This window comes from Onychostruthus taczanowskii, unplaced genomic scaffold (assembly GCF_017590055.1).
Source record: "Onychostruthus taczanowskii isolate IOZ18803 unplaced genomic scaffold, ASM1759005v1 scaffold23, whole genome shotgun sequence".
NCBI lineage: Eukaryota > Metazoa > Chordata > Aves > Passeriformes > Passeridae > Onychostruthus > Onychostruthus taczanowskii.
The window spans coordinates 574,988-589,489 of NW_024499573.1; the positions used below are offsets into that span (position 1 = coordinate 574,988).

The 14,502-nt window shown below is 35.9% G+C and overlaps 1 protein-coding gene across 1 annotated transcript in view; it reads left to right on the plus strand.

The window, feature by feature from the left end:
- Positions 1-14,042, plus strand: part of HGF (hepatocyte growth factor) — a 49,140-nt gene extending 35,098 nt beyond the window's left edge. Inside the window, exons 11-19 of the mRNA XM_041405319.1 lie at positions 692-794; positions 2,587-2,726; positions 4,764-4,802; positions 5,274-5,370; positions 8,110-8,184; positions 8,777-8,923; positions 9,609-9,715; positions 11,587-11,732; positions 13,872-14,042. Coding sequence (XP_041261253.1) covers positions 692-794; positions 2,587-2,726; positions 4,764-4,802; positions 5,274-5,370; positions 8,110-8,184; positions 8,777-8,923; positions 9,609-9,715; positions 11,587-11,732; positions 13,872-14,042 — 1,025 coding nt within the window. The remainder of the gene's footprint in view (positions 1-691; positions 795-2,586; positions 2,727-4,763; positions 4,803-5,273; positions 5,371-8,109; positions 8,185-8,776; positions 8,924-9,608; positions 9,716-11,586; positions 11,733-13,871) is intronic.
- Positions 14,043-14,502: the final 460 nt, after the last annotated feature.

Here is a 14,502-nt window from a genome sequence, read left to right on the forward strand (position 1 = left end):
TGTGTTTCTTCTAAAGTATCAATTATCAGAAAGTAAAAATACTGATGAATATGAAATTAAGTGCTTTATGCAAAATGTCTTTATAGTACTGATAATTTTAAACAATTCTCTTGAAAAGTCTCAAAAAGGCTTATGAATTAAACATGACTTCTGCTGGAGCGAACAGGGAAGTTTTTGAATTACATTAAAATTAAAGTCAAGATGATTTTTTGATTTTGTTAAAGTACTTAAGTCTAGAATTATATACTGTTGCCAATATCTGAAAACTACACAAAGCTAAACCAAATGCCTATTTTTTGTGGAGAGAGGAATAGGGGACCATTTTTTCTTGGTTTTGTATAAACTAGCTTCTGACAACTTTTAGGATATTCTGTATGACCCTTCTAAATTAATCATAAACCAACTATTTATGAAATAAATTTTTCAAGTCCGTGTAAATAAGACAAAATTTAAAATAATGCTGTGTTGAGAATGAAGGTCTCAAACAGCAGATTATGTATGTAAATTTGAAAACTGTTTTCCATTTTTGTTTCTGATCTGATTTATGCAATTATCTTATTAATAGTCTATAGCATTTGCTTAAAAGAACACTTGTCTTTAATAATTTGGATTACTGATGGAAAGGAAGGGTTTTCTTCTTAATGTTGTACAATCATCCTCCACTTTTTTGTCTCATCATTCTTTTTTTCAGATTGTTATCGTGGCAATGGCAAGAGTTACATGGGGAATCTATCCAAGACAAGATTTGGGCTAACTTGCTCCACATGGGACAAAAATATTGAAGACTTACGTAGGTGTGTACATATTAAACAGAAAGAGATGGTTCAGTGAGTCCTGAATAAATACAGCCTCCAGATGGGAACTCTTTTTCATCTGCATTGATTCTAAAGTAGCCCCTTATGTCCTGGAGCTTTTAATATCTTTGTTTTCCTAACCTTTTTTTTTTCTTTTCTTTGTGTTCAAATATATTGCACAACATTACTTTTTTCAGGCTAACCAGTAATTGCAGGCTGTGGGATGTTTCTTAGTGTTTAGTTTACTGGCCTATTTTACCCCATCCTCGTCCTTGAAAGTTTGCTACAATGAGATGATATCAGAAAGAAGAGGAAATGGTTCTCTCATCAGCCTCATCTCATACCTCATGCTGCTTCAAGGAGGAGATTGGACTTGAAACCACCTAATTTCCCTTGCAGCCTGAAACTGACTCTTTAGTCTACAATCTAGTGGCACTGACATCAAATGCCAATAAAAAGACCTGCAATTTCTGTAGTTTGTCATTACTTTGGCTCCATATTCAAGTAGTAGAAAAGCAAATTAATTTATTTGTTGAAGTAAAATGAATTATCAGGACTATACATAACATAAGGGATTTATAAACTGTTTTGCTGTGTATGAGATATCACACACACTAGTGGCTGTGATGAAAATAGTTTCTCCTTAATTTTCTTTTAGTTTCTGTAGCTGATGCAAATGTGTCAATATTAGCTCTGGTACTTGTTGTAGAGCCACAGTGCTGAATATATAAGCCATTGTCCTTTGGAAGGACTGTGTAGGTCAGGAAGTCAGCCTTCTGGGGAACTGTATTGCAAAAAGCAGACTTCAGTGGCCCTGTCTGGTATCATCAGCTGGACTACATGTGTTTCTTCCCTCAGATGGTGAGAGAGAGGATACATATTCCAGTGTGCTGCCCATGGAAGGGAAGCAGAGGTTTAAGCTCATGCTGTCTGAGAAGCATGATAAATCTTGGTTTGCTGTGACTGAGGCAGTATAAACCTACTGGATGCTTGATGCAATGGCATTCATATAATAGAGCACAGTTCAGCCTTTTTTTTTTTCTTACTCCCTCACTTATTTTCCATCTGGGAACTTCTTTGAGGAGTTATCTGTCTCACTCCAACAGTTTCATTGGTTATGGGTGTTCTGGAGGCAGCATGAGTGGTTGGTTATGAGCTGAAGGAGCAGTGCAGCTGTAACTAAAGAAGCCTGTATCCTTGTATCTGACAAGCCAAAAATAAACTTCTTCCTCTGCTTCATATTTTGGCCTCAAAATTTCACCTCTACAGTGCTTCATGTAGGCTTGCAGCTATCACTGCAGTTTGTCTGAGCCATTCATCTTTCTCCTTGCCTGATGCTCAGCCTTGCTAACTTTCTTAGTTTGTCTTTCTTTTACCTTTGATTCAGCTTTGTAGATTCGATGCTCCCTTGTGCTGTTAACCTGCAGGAGAAGGAACCTCTGCTCTCCAAAGGGGCCTGCAGATTTTCTGAGGGCATCACAGGCACTCTTCTAATCAGTATAATGATCCCTCCTGAGGATATCTAGAGATTTTAGCTTGACTGGGAGATCTAGAAGTCTCCCAGCTGTCCAGTGGACACAGTGCTTAAAATACCAACCAGAGGAAAGTTGGACCGAGATCCATAAAATATTTGGGTCTCATCTTTCCTTTGATTTTAACCAACCCTAAACCCTGACCTGTAGGCTTCTCAATCAGCTAATAATACAGTGTGGAGCAAAGCAACATTTAACCTTTGAAAATTTGGGCTATAGAATAAAGCTTTTCAACACTTTGAATTTTTTTTCCCCTGTAGGCATATACAAATATTCAGAGAACCAGATGTTAGTAAACTGAAGAAAAACTATTGCCGCAATCCAGATGATGATTTTCATGGTCCCTGGTGTTACACAGATGATCCTCTTGTGCCCTGGGATTACTGCCCTATTTCTCGATGTGAGTACTTGGCACGCCGCTGGCACTGTCAGCTGTGCAGTCCCAGCGAAGCCACGGTGTCACACTCCTGTGCACACCTTCCTATTGTCACTTGTGGCTGCAGAAAATGTGTGATTCTATCAAGAATCAATTGTGCGTGACTGAGAAGGAGCAGACAGAAGCTGCTTGTGCAATATATGAACAAGGGGTTCTTTTCCTTGACCAGCTTGGAGATTTCAAGACTTATTTATGCAGCAGGAGCACAAAGGGGCTATTACAGATGGTCAAACATTTTCCAACAGATCTAGCTATTGAATGAGGGCTGGATGGAGACAAAGAATTGTCTAGTGGTCAGAATGCTGGCTGTGGCCTCAAGAAACCCAGGCAGAGTTATCTTCTGGGCTTCAAGCTTCAGAGACTCTTTGTGTGATCTGTCTTTGTAATGTTAGAATAACTCACTATATATATGCTGAAGTGTATATGTGCTATAGAGATTAGATTCTGCTTTTGGATGTTTATGGGATGATTTAACTACTGGCAAGAATTAGGAAAATCATGCCTCCAAAGTTGAATGTTTAAATCTAAATAGCTTAAATAAACAGAATTAAGAATCCTAGGGAATTCAGCAATAAATTGATGACAAGTAGAAAAGATAGTTTTATGCTGAAAAATATGCAATTCAAATTTATGTTCAAAACCTTTCCCTTCAATTTTTATTTCTAAGTTATTCTGTGGTATGTCCTGGGAGAACACTTAAATGGTAAATCAGGCTTTTGAATGCATATCTGTGATCTCTAGAGGTTAAGGATAATGTTACACTCATTCCTAGAGGCAATCTACTGCATTTCCTCTACTGCATTTCCTCATAGCCTGAACTCCAGCATCTCTAAAAAGTGGTATTTGAAGTCTCAGGTGATATTTTGGCATCTATGTGAAGAGTAAACAAAACTGTGTAAAAGGTTATTTGTGTCAATATAAATGACGAATAGCTGAAGAAATATACTTTTTATTCACTTACTCTGAGTTCATTATTTGGATCTATGAATTCCTAAGGATGTATTCTCAGCAAATATTTGTAGGGTATCCAGAACTGCTGAGTAGTACATTTCTGCAATCAAACACCAGAGTGGGAATATGCCAGTTTAACAATTGCAACTCATATGGACTAGTATTACAATAGTGTATAAATATAGATGCACATACATACAGTTATACATAGAAACACATGTATGTATGCACACATATGCATACATATATACACATACATATATGCATGTGTGTATACATGCACATAGAAATTTTGCTATGGATATAACTGTATCTATACATACGAATATACCTATGTGTGTGTGTGTATCTATATATACACACATATTTTCTTAATGATGGAAATCTAGTTCTATGAGACTGTTTAAATTTTCTTTGTGCAAGTTTTCAGCAGCTACCCCTATACCTCTAGCTCATAATACTGGGCCACTCTGTATGTGTCCCTGAAGGGAAACATTTAGAAACAAGTTTAAGCAAACTTGTTGTAACTATTTTTTTTAATTGGACTAGATGGAAGTACTGAACCAGATTTTGGGAATCATGTTTTGATAAGAATAAGTTTTTGCTGACAGGAACCTAAAATGTCTTTCAAAGTTTTTTAAGGAATTGAGAATTTCTTTCAGTCTTCTTTGGATTTAATCACATGATTTCTATAGTTCCTGAAAGCTTATATAAAAGTGATAACTTCATTTTTCAGCATGTGCTTGTTTGAATGAAACATGTAAATTGAACATGATAGGCAGCCTGATGTCTTCAGGATTCAGCCAAGAAGAAAAATGCTTGATATCCCTGCTCCAAAAGGTTTCTTTCTTGTTTTATTCTATTGGAATAAAATTTTGCCCCCTTGTTAAGCCTTACTGAATGCTGCTTTTGTAGTGTACTGAAAAAATCATTGAAGACTAAAACTCTGTGAACGATTAAAGTTAACAGTATGTAATTTGCTGTTGAAGTTTATTCCATTTTTAAATGTATTTTAATTTTGCATTATGGCTATCTTGTGTGTCTGTCTAGGTGAAGGTGATACAACTCCTACTACAACCAACTTGGATGGTAAGTTTGTGTATGAACTGTGCAGTGCATGACTATCCTCTAAATCTAGACATTTCTTTCCAATTGGGAAACAAAATAAAGATTAATAAAGTTACAAAAAACCCACCATACAGACTGAGAAAAATTAATTTTACAAGAGACAAATGAGGAATAGCTTTGTTATACTCCTTTATCTATTCTCACTGTCATGTCTTGCCAGTGGTGAGATTTGGTAATGAGCTTCAATGTTTTCTTTTTAACTATGTAAATCTCAAAAACCTATTTAAATTTATGTATTTTATATTCCCCATGGATATTTAAATAGACCTACTCAGCTTCACTGAAGTAGTTTTGATGGCCTAGAAATATATTTCATTAGCACAGGCAAGTTAATACATAATAAATATTGACCTTCTTGGGGTCCTTATGTGCAACTGTGCAGGTTTCCTACCACTGCTTTTAGTAAAATGTGATCTCTGGACCTGCTTTCAGATACTGCCATTCCTTGTGCCTCAACAAAACATTTGAGAGTTGTAAATGGAATCCCAACACAAACTAACGAAGGATGGGTGGTTAGTTTGACGTACAGGTAACTATCGCTTTGATTAGAAGGGCAATACAACTACTACGATATTTGTTTTAGAATTGTGGAAAATGTTGACCATAATAACAATAAAAGAATATTTCTACATTGCAGTTAAGTTCAGTAAAAGCAGAGAATCAGCATTCCTCTGATGTCAGGTGATGCCATAGTATTCACACTGCTAGTGAAATACTTTATATGTTCATTATAGCAAATTATACACATGAACTTGAAAAGCATTCATAGTTTCTGTTCTTCTGCTTAGCTACTGCAGGCCTTTCATAATACTGGTTTCACATTCAGCATGAAACTGGCTATTTTAGAGACTGATAGAAAATAATTTAATTTCAGATCAATATTTTCACTTTGATGGCATATTATTTGTGAAGCATAGGATTCAGGATTTATACCTGAGTCAAATGAAGCTTTTCCCTATGCTATGTCATTGCATGGAATTAAAATTTATTTGGTATTTTAAAAAATTAAATAAATAAGTAGGAGCTATAAGGAAATCCTTTTCATTCTGTAAAACAAGACCCTGACATGTACAACTTGTGTATAACACATGTAGTATATAATGGTAGATCTTTGCTGCTGTATAAAAGCCAGAACACAGAATGGCTGTTTCCTATGCTCTTTACTGTGGTTCATAACTCATCAGCTGGAAGTGTGAATCATTAATTTATTACAGGATATATCTCATGCATCAGCACTGGTTCTTCTATCATGAAAAAAAAAAGTGAAAAAAAACTTCTTTTGTCTGCTGGGCCAGACTGAAGGGAAGCTCAATTCTATTAGCTTATGATTCATCATCTCATTTAAAACTATGTTGTAAAAGAGGTATTAAATGAAAAATGGAAGTAGAGGAAAAGATAAAAAATACATTCTCTACATCTCTTCATTCTCTACATCTCTACATCTCTTCATAGAGAAATTCGGGGGGGGGGGGGGGGGGGGTTCTACCCATCCCTGTAACCTTGGCACATCAGATCTCAACCTTTCTGGGAGTGTATAGGGCGGTTCAGAAAGACATTCCTAGAGGAAGATCACTATATTCCTTGACAAGTAACCAGATAGCTGGGCTAAATCACTCCCTGGAAAAGTTAATCTTTGGCACTGTTTTAAAAGTAGCCTTGATAGTTGATGAAGTTTTAGCCAGGTAAGGTGAATTACATCTGGGTGTCTAAAATTGAAATAGCTATTGTTAAGGTAGTTCAACCTGGATTTTCTGCTATGCAATATAATTCCATGAAACATGAGTGCTTAAATGATTGCAGATCCTTTTATGAATAAAGGATTCCTGGAATACTCCAGCAACAAAATATATCTTGAAGTATTACATGTGGGCATAAAAATGTAGTTTTATTTTGTATTGTTACCAAGGAAGCAAATAGACTATTGTCTGAAACAAAATCTTGATGACATCTGATCTTTCTGCAAGAAAGCCTAACTGTACACTCCAAAATGGAATTGCTGTAATGGTGAATGTCCAGTGAAACTTAGAAACTATTCATATTTGGTAACCAAAGCCCACCTCTAAATCTTAAATTGATCAATGAAATTTTCTTGTATATCCAATTCAGATTCTGTAATCAAATGTATTTGAGTGTATTTAAATGGATTTCATCAGCTTCATGGAACCAGATCAAAATTTGCCCCATATTTTAGTGAGGAATTAGCCTTTCTATGTGTACTAATGAATCTTCTAACACAGATGATGAAATTCTTTATAAAACAATAAGTGATGCAAACTTAACATTGAAAAACATAGCTATACTCCTGACTGTCATATCTTTATAATAAAACAAGCTAGAACCTACATTTTAAAAGACTCCAGCCTTTTGGACCAGATATTTTACTCCTCAAACAAAACATGATTAAAAAAAAAGTCAAAGCTCTGTCTTATCCTGCTGTCTGTGAACTCCATATATAGTCTGGTATCCATCCAGTAGTTCTTTGCAAAGCTTTGAACATTTGTGTGATTTGAATTTATAAATTGTGAGATTTTAAGCTTTTCCCAAATTGCTGACAATTCTGATTCACTTTCCAAAGAGCTACAGAAAATAAATGTGATTTTGGAGGCACAAAGAAGGAAACTAATTAATCTACATTCCGCAGTAATTTTTTTAAAGAACTGTCATGCTTAATTGCTTTAATTTGACTTGATATATTATGCTTCAGGTTTTCTATAATCACATGTAGGATGTCATACACTGCAGATTGTTTCCAACTGAAGTATGTGGGGACACAAATCTCCTAGGGCTTGTAATCAAATAGGAACTCTGCACCTTGAGGTCAATGCTTTGAATAATACTTCCATGAATAATGACCAAATGTTGTTTACATCTGGTGGAAGTTTGGGGACTTGCTTGAAAGTTTCAATCCAGTTCCTGTTACAAAGAATTGAGCCTTTTTTTTTTTTTTTTTCTTTTTTTTTTTTTTAATTTTAAATTAGGTGGCTTATTACAAATTCAGCTTAAATGAACAGGGTAACTGAATTTGTCTTTCTTTCTGGTTTTTTGCACATTGAAGTAAAGCTCTGCAAAGTCATCTTACTGCAAGTGTTGAAACTGTAAATCAAAGAGCCAGAGACAAGTTTTTGAATGTTTTCAGTCTGCCACTTTTCACCAGCAAATGTGTGGGGAGCAAAACATTCTTTAAACTTTTTGACTATGTAAAAACTAATATTAATGGGTTTGGGTGTTAATTTTTTTAAATCTTTTTCCTTTTCTTTTTTTCCTCCAGGAATAAGCATATCTGTGGTGGTACTTTGATAAAAGAAGAGTGGGTTCTTACAGCAAGGCAGTGTTTCCCTTCTCGGTACAGTAGTCTGGAACTTTGCAATATCAAAATCCATCTATTTTCGGGAACTTATCAGCACAATGCTTCTTCGACTTGAATACAGCAGTTTTTCCTCCTGTTTGGCTTTAACACTGCTTTTCTGATATAAAAGGCCTGTGGGACCTTGCTATTTTCTGTTATTATTGCTGTAAATCTAAATACCCTGGCTATTTTACATAGAAGCAAACATAGATTTTCCAAGTGTCATGGTTAGACAATTGCCTCTTTATGAGAATAATCTCATGCTTCTGCTTAAATGGACAAAATAAAATAGAAAACTTGGGTAAATCTAAAAAAGTTCAAAGGTTCATACTGTCCAAGGATTTAAATGTTTGGATACTGTTATGAAAAAAAATGGTTTTAGTAACAGTTAAAGATAAAATTATGTAATGGCTTCAGGCCAAAACCTTACATCCAAGGCATGTTGATTTTGGAATAGCAGTTGGCAGCATGAAGCCATTTCTGCAAAGGAGCATTAGTTAAGATCTTCCAGCATAATCTTATTAAGCAGAGTTTTTTAGTTATTTTATTATACAGTCAGCAAAATCATAACCAACTTTGCCTCATTTAGGTACAAAGATTTGAAAGACTACAAAGCCTGGCTTGGAGTCCATAATATCAAAGGAAAGGGAGAGGAGAAGCGCAAACAAGTCCGGAATATCTCCCAGTTGGTATACGGCCCTGCAGGGTCAGATTTGGTGTTACTGAAACTCAGCAGGTTAGTAACTGTTATTGTGAATTTTCATCTTTTCACTTTCATCTGCTGGGTGAGATTCTTCCTAAATGAGATTTGCAAGTTCATTGCTCTACTATCTCCAGTACTACAGATGCTATCTCCATAGGGTAAACTTCCAACTGAATGAAATTTTATTTGATACATGCAGGTCCATGCAGGTCCATCGATGTTACTCAGAAAACAGATGTTACTCCTGTGAAATCATACCTACATTATTCTCCCTGTTAACCATGTTTAGGTTTGTTGGGAGATTTAAAGAAAACCCACTAAGTACCCACATGGACTAGTATATGGTTTTAATTTACAGAATAAGCACCAGATTGTAGCTGAGATCCTTGTGTATATACAACCTTTCAAAATTTCTCCGTATGAATAAACCTATATATCCAAATGAAATGCCATCGCTACTTACTGTTAAGATTAAAACCCAAGTTAAATAGCATAAAAATGGTGACAGCATTTCAAGAAGTTTTTGACAGTTGGCAGCCATAGTACAAAAAATAAGTAGAAGAATCCATCATATTCTTCAGAAACAGAAAATGAAAGGAAAAGAATTGGCATAGTTTTAAATTGCTGTGGTCTATAATAGACTTAATGTAATTTTAAAAACACAGTTGAGAAGGTTAAGTAAAATCCATTATATCTATTTTTTTTGTCTTATTTTCAGACCTGCTATATTGACAAATTTTGTAGAAATAATCCGATTGCCCATTTCTGGATGTACCATTCCAGAGAAGACCAGCTGCAGTGTTTATGGATGGGGATACACTGGATGTAAGAAACTATTTTTAAAAACTAAATGAATACGTTGACAACTTACTTCCTCTTGTCATTATAGGTGAGGCTGCGGGTATGGCCTGATGCCACGGTTGTCCAACACTTCTTGTTAAAAAATAGAGTTGTTTTTTTTTTCTAACTTTGTAAATCTCTGATCCTTTTATTCAATTTAATTTAATATGAAATATTTTCCACTAGTCTCTCCTTTTTTGTTGTTGTTTCAGGGACAGGCAAAATGATTCTAACATTTTGAGGAGTGAATTAGAGAAAAATACCAATCTACATGTTAAAAAAAAATAGCAAAATTTCTCTGCCAAATGTTAACAGGGTTTTTTGACAAATCTTTGTTCATCTACTTGAGCAGTCTCTTTCTGTAATCCAAAGCAGGACCCTGTGGAAAAACTAATACAAAAACATGTAATCAAAGACTTTATTAATATACACAATAACAGCGAACTAGGGACACACAGGCAACCCTAAGTCTGGCATTTCCTAACTTTTGAGTACTTGACTTTGCAACCTTTCTAATGTTTATTAAACACAGTTTTGTGTGAAGAAAATACAAATATGTGGGAGAACAGACATTTATTTAGTCTAGTAAATGCTATATCTGGCTAATTATGTGTTGATAAAAAGTTAATAGCTGCCAGTTGACAATAATTACTCCAATATTTACTGTGCTCAAATGTTGTTTTGCCACAGACCCTGAGTAAGCAGCAGCAATATACTCACACTGTCCTGGAAGCAGAGCAGAAGCTAGGCTGGAATTCTGAAGCTGTCTTCCTCGTGGCCACTACTCTGCCATTTCTTTGTGGGTGGCAATTAATCTGTACCAGCCCTCTCCCAAATGACTGCCTTTGATGTTCCCAGCATGTCCATATTAGCCATCCTCTGGGGCATCGGCTGTCTGGGGGACAGGGACATCAGGCTGGAGCACAGCACAGCATCACAGGAAAGCTTAGCTTAAGAGAACTGATAAGGAATTTGCAATGTTGTGGAGTTATGTAATACAGTAAATACATAACATCTGTCATCCAAGGACTTTGTACTATATTTTTTGCACTACTTTATATAATCCTTGCAGAATCCCAGTCAGGGAATGAAGAAGTGTTACATCCATTTTTTTAAGAAACCAGGATAATAAGTCAGTGGAGGGCAAGCTTGGCATTTTCTTTTGATAGCTGTGCAGAGAATGGGCAGGTCCAGATCCTTTATTTATCTTTGCAGCTTGTACAGGCTTGTCTTTCGACATGTAGAACAAGAGTAAGCTCCACAGGGCTCCTGCTTCCTGACCTTCACACTGATGAATGGAGATTGCACAAGACTGTGGCTGTGCCCTTGCAGGCACAAAGTCATTCAGGGTAGCTGAGCCAGCACAGATTGAGAAAAACTCCACTCTGCTACAGTATTTTTCAAGTCACACGTCCTTCCCTAGGCCATGGCAGGCACTGTTGCGCATTAACTCATGTTTAAGGCAGGGAGCAGGATCCTCCCTCCACTGATGGGGGTGATAACATTTTCAGGCTCTTTTTCTGATTTCTTTGATGACTGGGCACTCTGGTGGTGAGCTGTAGAGTAAGACCAGTTACAGAGCCCTTTATTCTAATACTAAAAAACTTATCCAGATATTCTCAGAGAGTTGAACAGACATGAAAACCGAACAAATGTCTGGCAAATCTCATTTTCAGAAAATACAAGAAATCCAAAATACAGAAACATGATAACAGTGGGGATAGACAAAAACATGAGTTTTAGAGAGAAAGTACAATAACTAAAATGACATTAATAAGTTCATGTAGTCTGTATCTTTAAACACTTTTTTCCCCCTAAAATGCAATAATTTTTTTTTATTTTCTTTTCAATTGTAGTAGTTAACTATGATGGCCTTCTCCAAGTAGCAAACCTGTTTATTTTGGGAAATGAGAAATGCAACCAATATCTCAAAGGGAAGATTACTGTGAATGAGTCTGAAATCTGTGCTGTGGCTGAAACTGTAGGTGCCGGCCCTTGTGAGGTAAATATTGCATTTCCTAATACATTTTTCATTGGCTATTTCTTCCCCCCCCCAAAAAAAAAAAACCAACAAAAAAAGATACTGGAGGTTTTTTAAAATTATTCTCATTGCACTAAATTTTTGCATTGGAAAATTATTTGTGTTACAAGTTGGTATTTTGTGTCAAGAGTGCAGAAATTGCTTTGATTTCACTGTGCTACCACACAATTGGAAGATGTACAGCAATCTTATATATATTCAAATACTAAAACGCTTCACTAGACTGAGATAAACTTGTGTTCTGTATACTAAAGACAAAGGTGGGCTCTGTGGTAGCAATACCTGTATGTTTTGATTGAGTAGAAATCAAAGGCTGGACCAAATTTACCTGCTTATTTAGATGAGGTGTTGCTTGCAAAATACATAACAGTCAGTACTCAACAGAGGTGATAAAGTTATGAAGGAAGGAGAATGATCCAAAAATGTACTGAGGTTTTTATGAGTCAGAAGGCTGGAGCATTTTGGTCTCCTGAGCCTGAGCAACATATTGAAGAGGACAGGAGAACAACTTCAGTGATCATGTAGTATGGTACAGTTCCTTGCTTAGCATTAGTTTTGATGATGGAGAAAAGACATCTGAGGAGAAAAGCTTTAAATAATTTATTACAGGAAGATATAATTATTTTTTTCATGGAAAATCTGATTGCAGATATCTAGAAGGAGGGAAGTCATGAACATTATTAAGTATTTATTATCTGAAATAGGATTGTTGATTTCCTAATACCGACGTTAACCGTATAGTAAAATTTTCCCTACCCAAGGGTACTACCAAACCATGGGGAACAGAGGTCATCTTCATAAAGCTGAGGCCTCTTCCATTTGTTGTTAATAATCTGTGGGATCATTTTTTGTTGCAAAGTATTTTCTTCAAAATAAAATGTTTAATTGTAAATGAGGTCTTAGACTTGTCAAGGCTTATAAATGAAACATCTGCATGGGAGTCTGCTGGGGATCCTGCACTTTGTTTTCCCTTGCAAGAAGAAATGGAATGAATTAATATTAGCAATCAGTCTTAATCACTGAGCAGTTTCCTACTCCCTAAGTTCTCCTTTGAAGCTACTTTCCTCAGCAGAGAACAGGCAGAGGAACAAAATCAGATTGGCAGGTGAAACTCCAGTCCTGAAAGTGTTTTATGAGCAGCTCTGATGGCTCTGACATAGTTCATTGTTCATGTGGGAACTAGTCTGCCGTCAGTCAGAAAAAATCCCAAACCAAATAAAGGTCAAGCATTGTTGTTTCTCTGGTGATCCAGAGAGAATGCAATGCTAATTGTCAGCTTTCATTTTTTGAAACAATAACTCACTCTCTGATATGAGAATTTGCTCTAGTTTTGCATCGAGTTTGCAGGATTCAGTCTACCTTTAGCCTGGGTAGAAACTGCAGCATCTGTGTTCAAGACCCAGATCTGTGTGATTTTATCTAAGTCTGATCTTGGTGAGTCATATTCAAATTTTCACAGAATGCTAATAAATGAATGCTAATAAATGAATGAAATAAACTACTATATAGGTGTCTCATTCATTCGGAATAACAGAAAATATCACTTTAACAAGTTATGTCTCAAAATAATGCTTTAAAAAGTATTAGCTTTTTATTATGTTTGGTATTTCCTCTGCCTATTAGTACATACAGATTCTCATCCTAGGGCATGCAAGATGATTGACTGAAAGAAAGACGCTAACCTGACTTTGTCAGTAGTGTTTGATGCAAACCCTGTCATCATAACAAAGATGTTTATCTGTTGACTCACATTCTGTCATCTGGTTTATATTCACATAAAAAATATTAGGCTTGCAGGTAGCTGAAAGAGGTGAAGAAAATCTGGTGGTCTGAAGTCATTAGAATGACATGTAGAGATGTACCACAGAGCTTAATTTGCACAGAAGGAACAAAAGGTCAGAGGCCAATTCTGACATTGTTTGTCCCAAGTTCTGGTTATGAAAAAAAAAAGATATTGGAAGTTGGTTTATGACCTATGGCAAGAACACTATTGCCTGGTGCATCTTGTCATCCCCAAAAGAAATCATTCAGTAGTAGAGAAGTGGGAGCTGTGTCTTGAAGCATTTTGAGAAGTGACACTCATGTTTATTTTTTTCCTAGCGAGATTATGGTGGTCCTTTGGTTTGTGAACAAAACAGGCTGAAGATAGTAATTGGTGTCATTGTTCCTGGCCGTGGATGTGCCATTCGAAATCGTCCTGGGATTTTCATTCGGGTCTCATATTATTCCCGGTGGATTCACAAGATTATGATGACCTACAGAAAACCCTGAAAAAAGTCAAGTCCCATTGAAAGATTCTGGACAGCCTGTAATTAATGTGTAATGTAAAGATCAACAATTTTTTAAGTACTTGATAGTCAAGTTTGTAGAGCTTCTTTTAATATTTATGGGTGTTTTTGGTGTTTTTGTCTATCAGTGTTGTTTTATAAATGTTGGAGTGACTTACAATATATGCAAGTATGGTGACATATCTCCTGAAGATACTTGAATGGATAAACAATTTTGCAAAGACATTACTGGATGATAAATGGTTTTGTAGAAATAGATCATATGACCTCCTTGATGCTGCTCTTCAGATTATCTTAGGAGAAACAAATTATAGTTCTACTTAACACTTCTTATTCTTTCTATGAGCCATATATTTCTCTTCATATATAACAAAAGCCCTACTGAGAAATATATGCATCTGTCCGGACAGCATTTATGATCATATTTCTCTTTCCCCCTTATA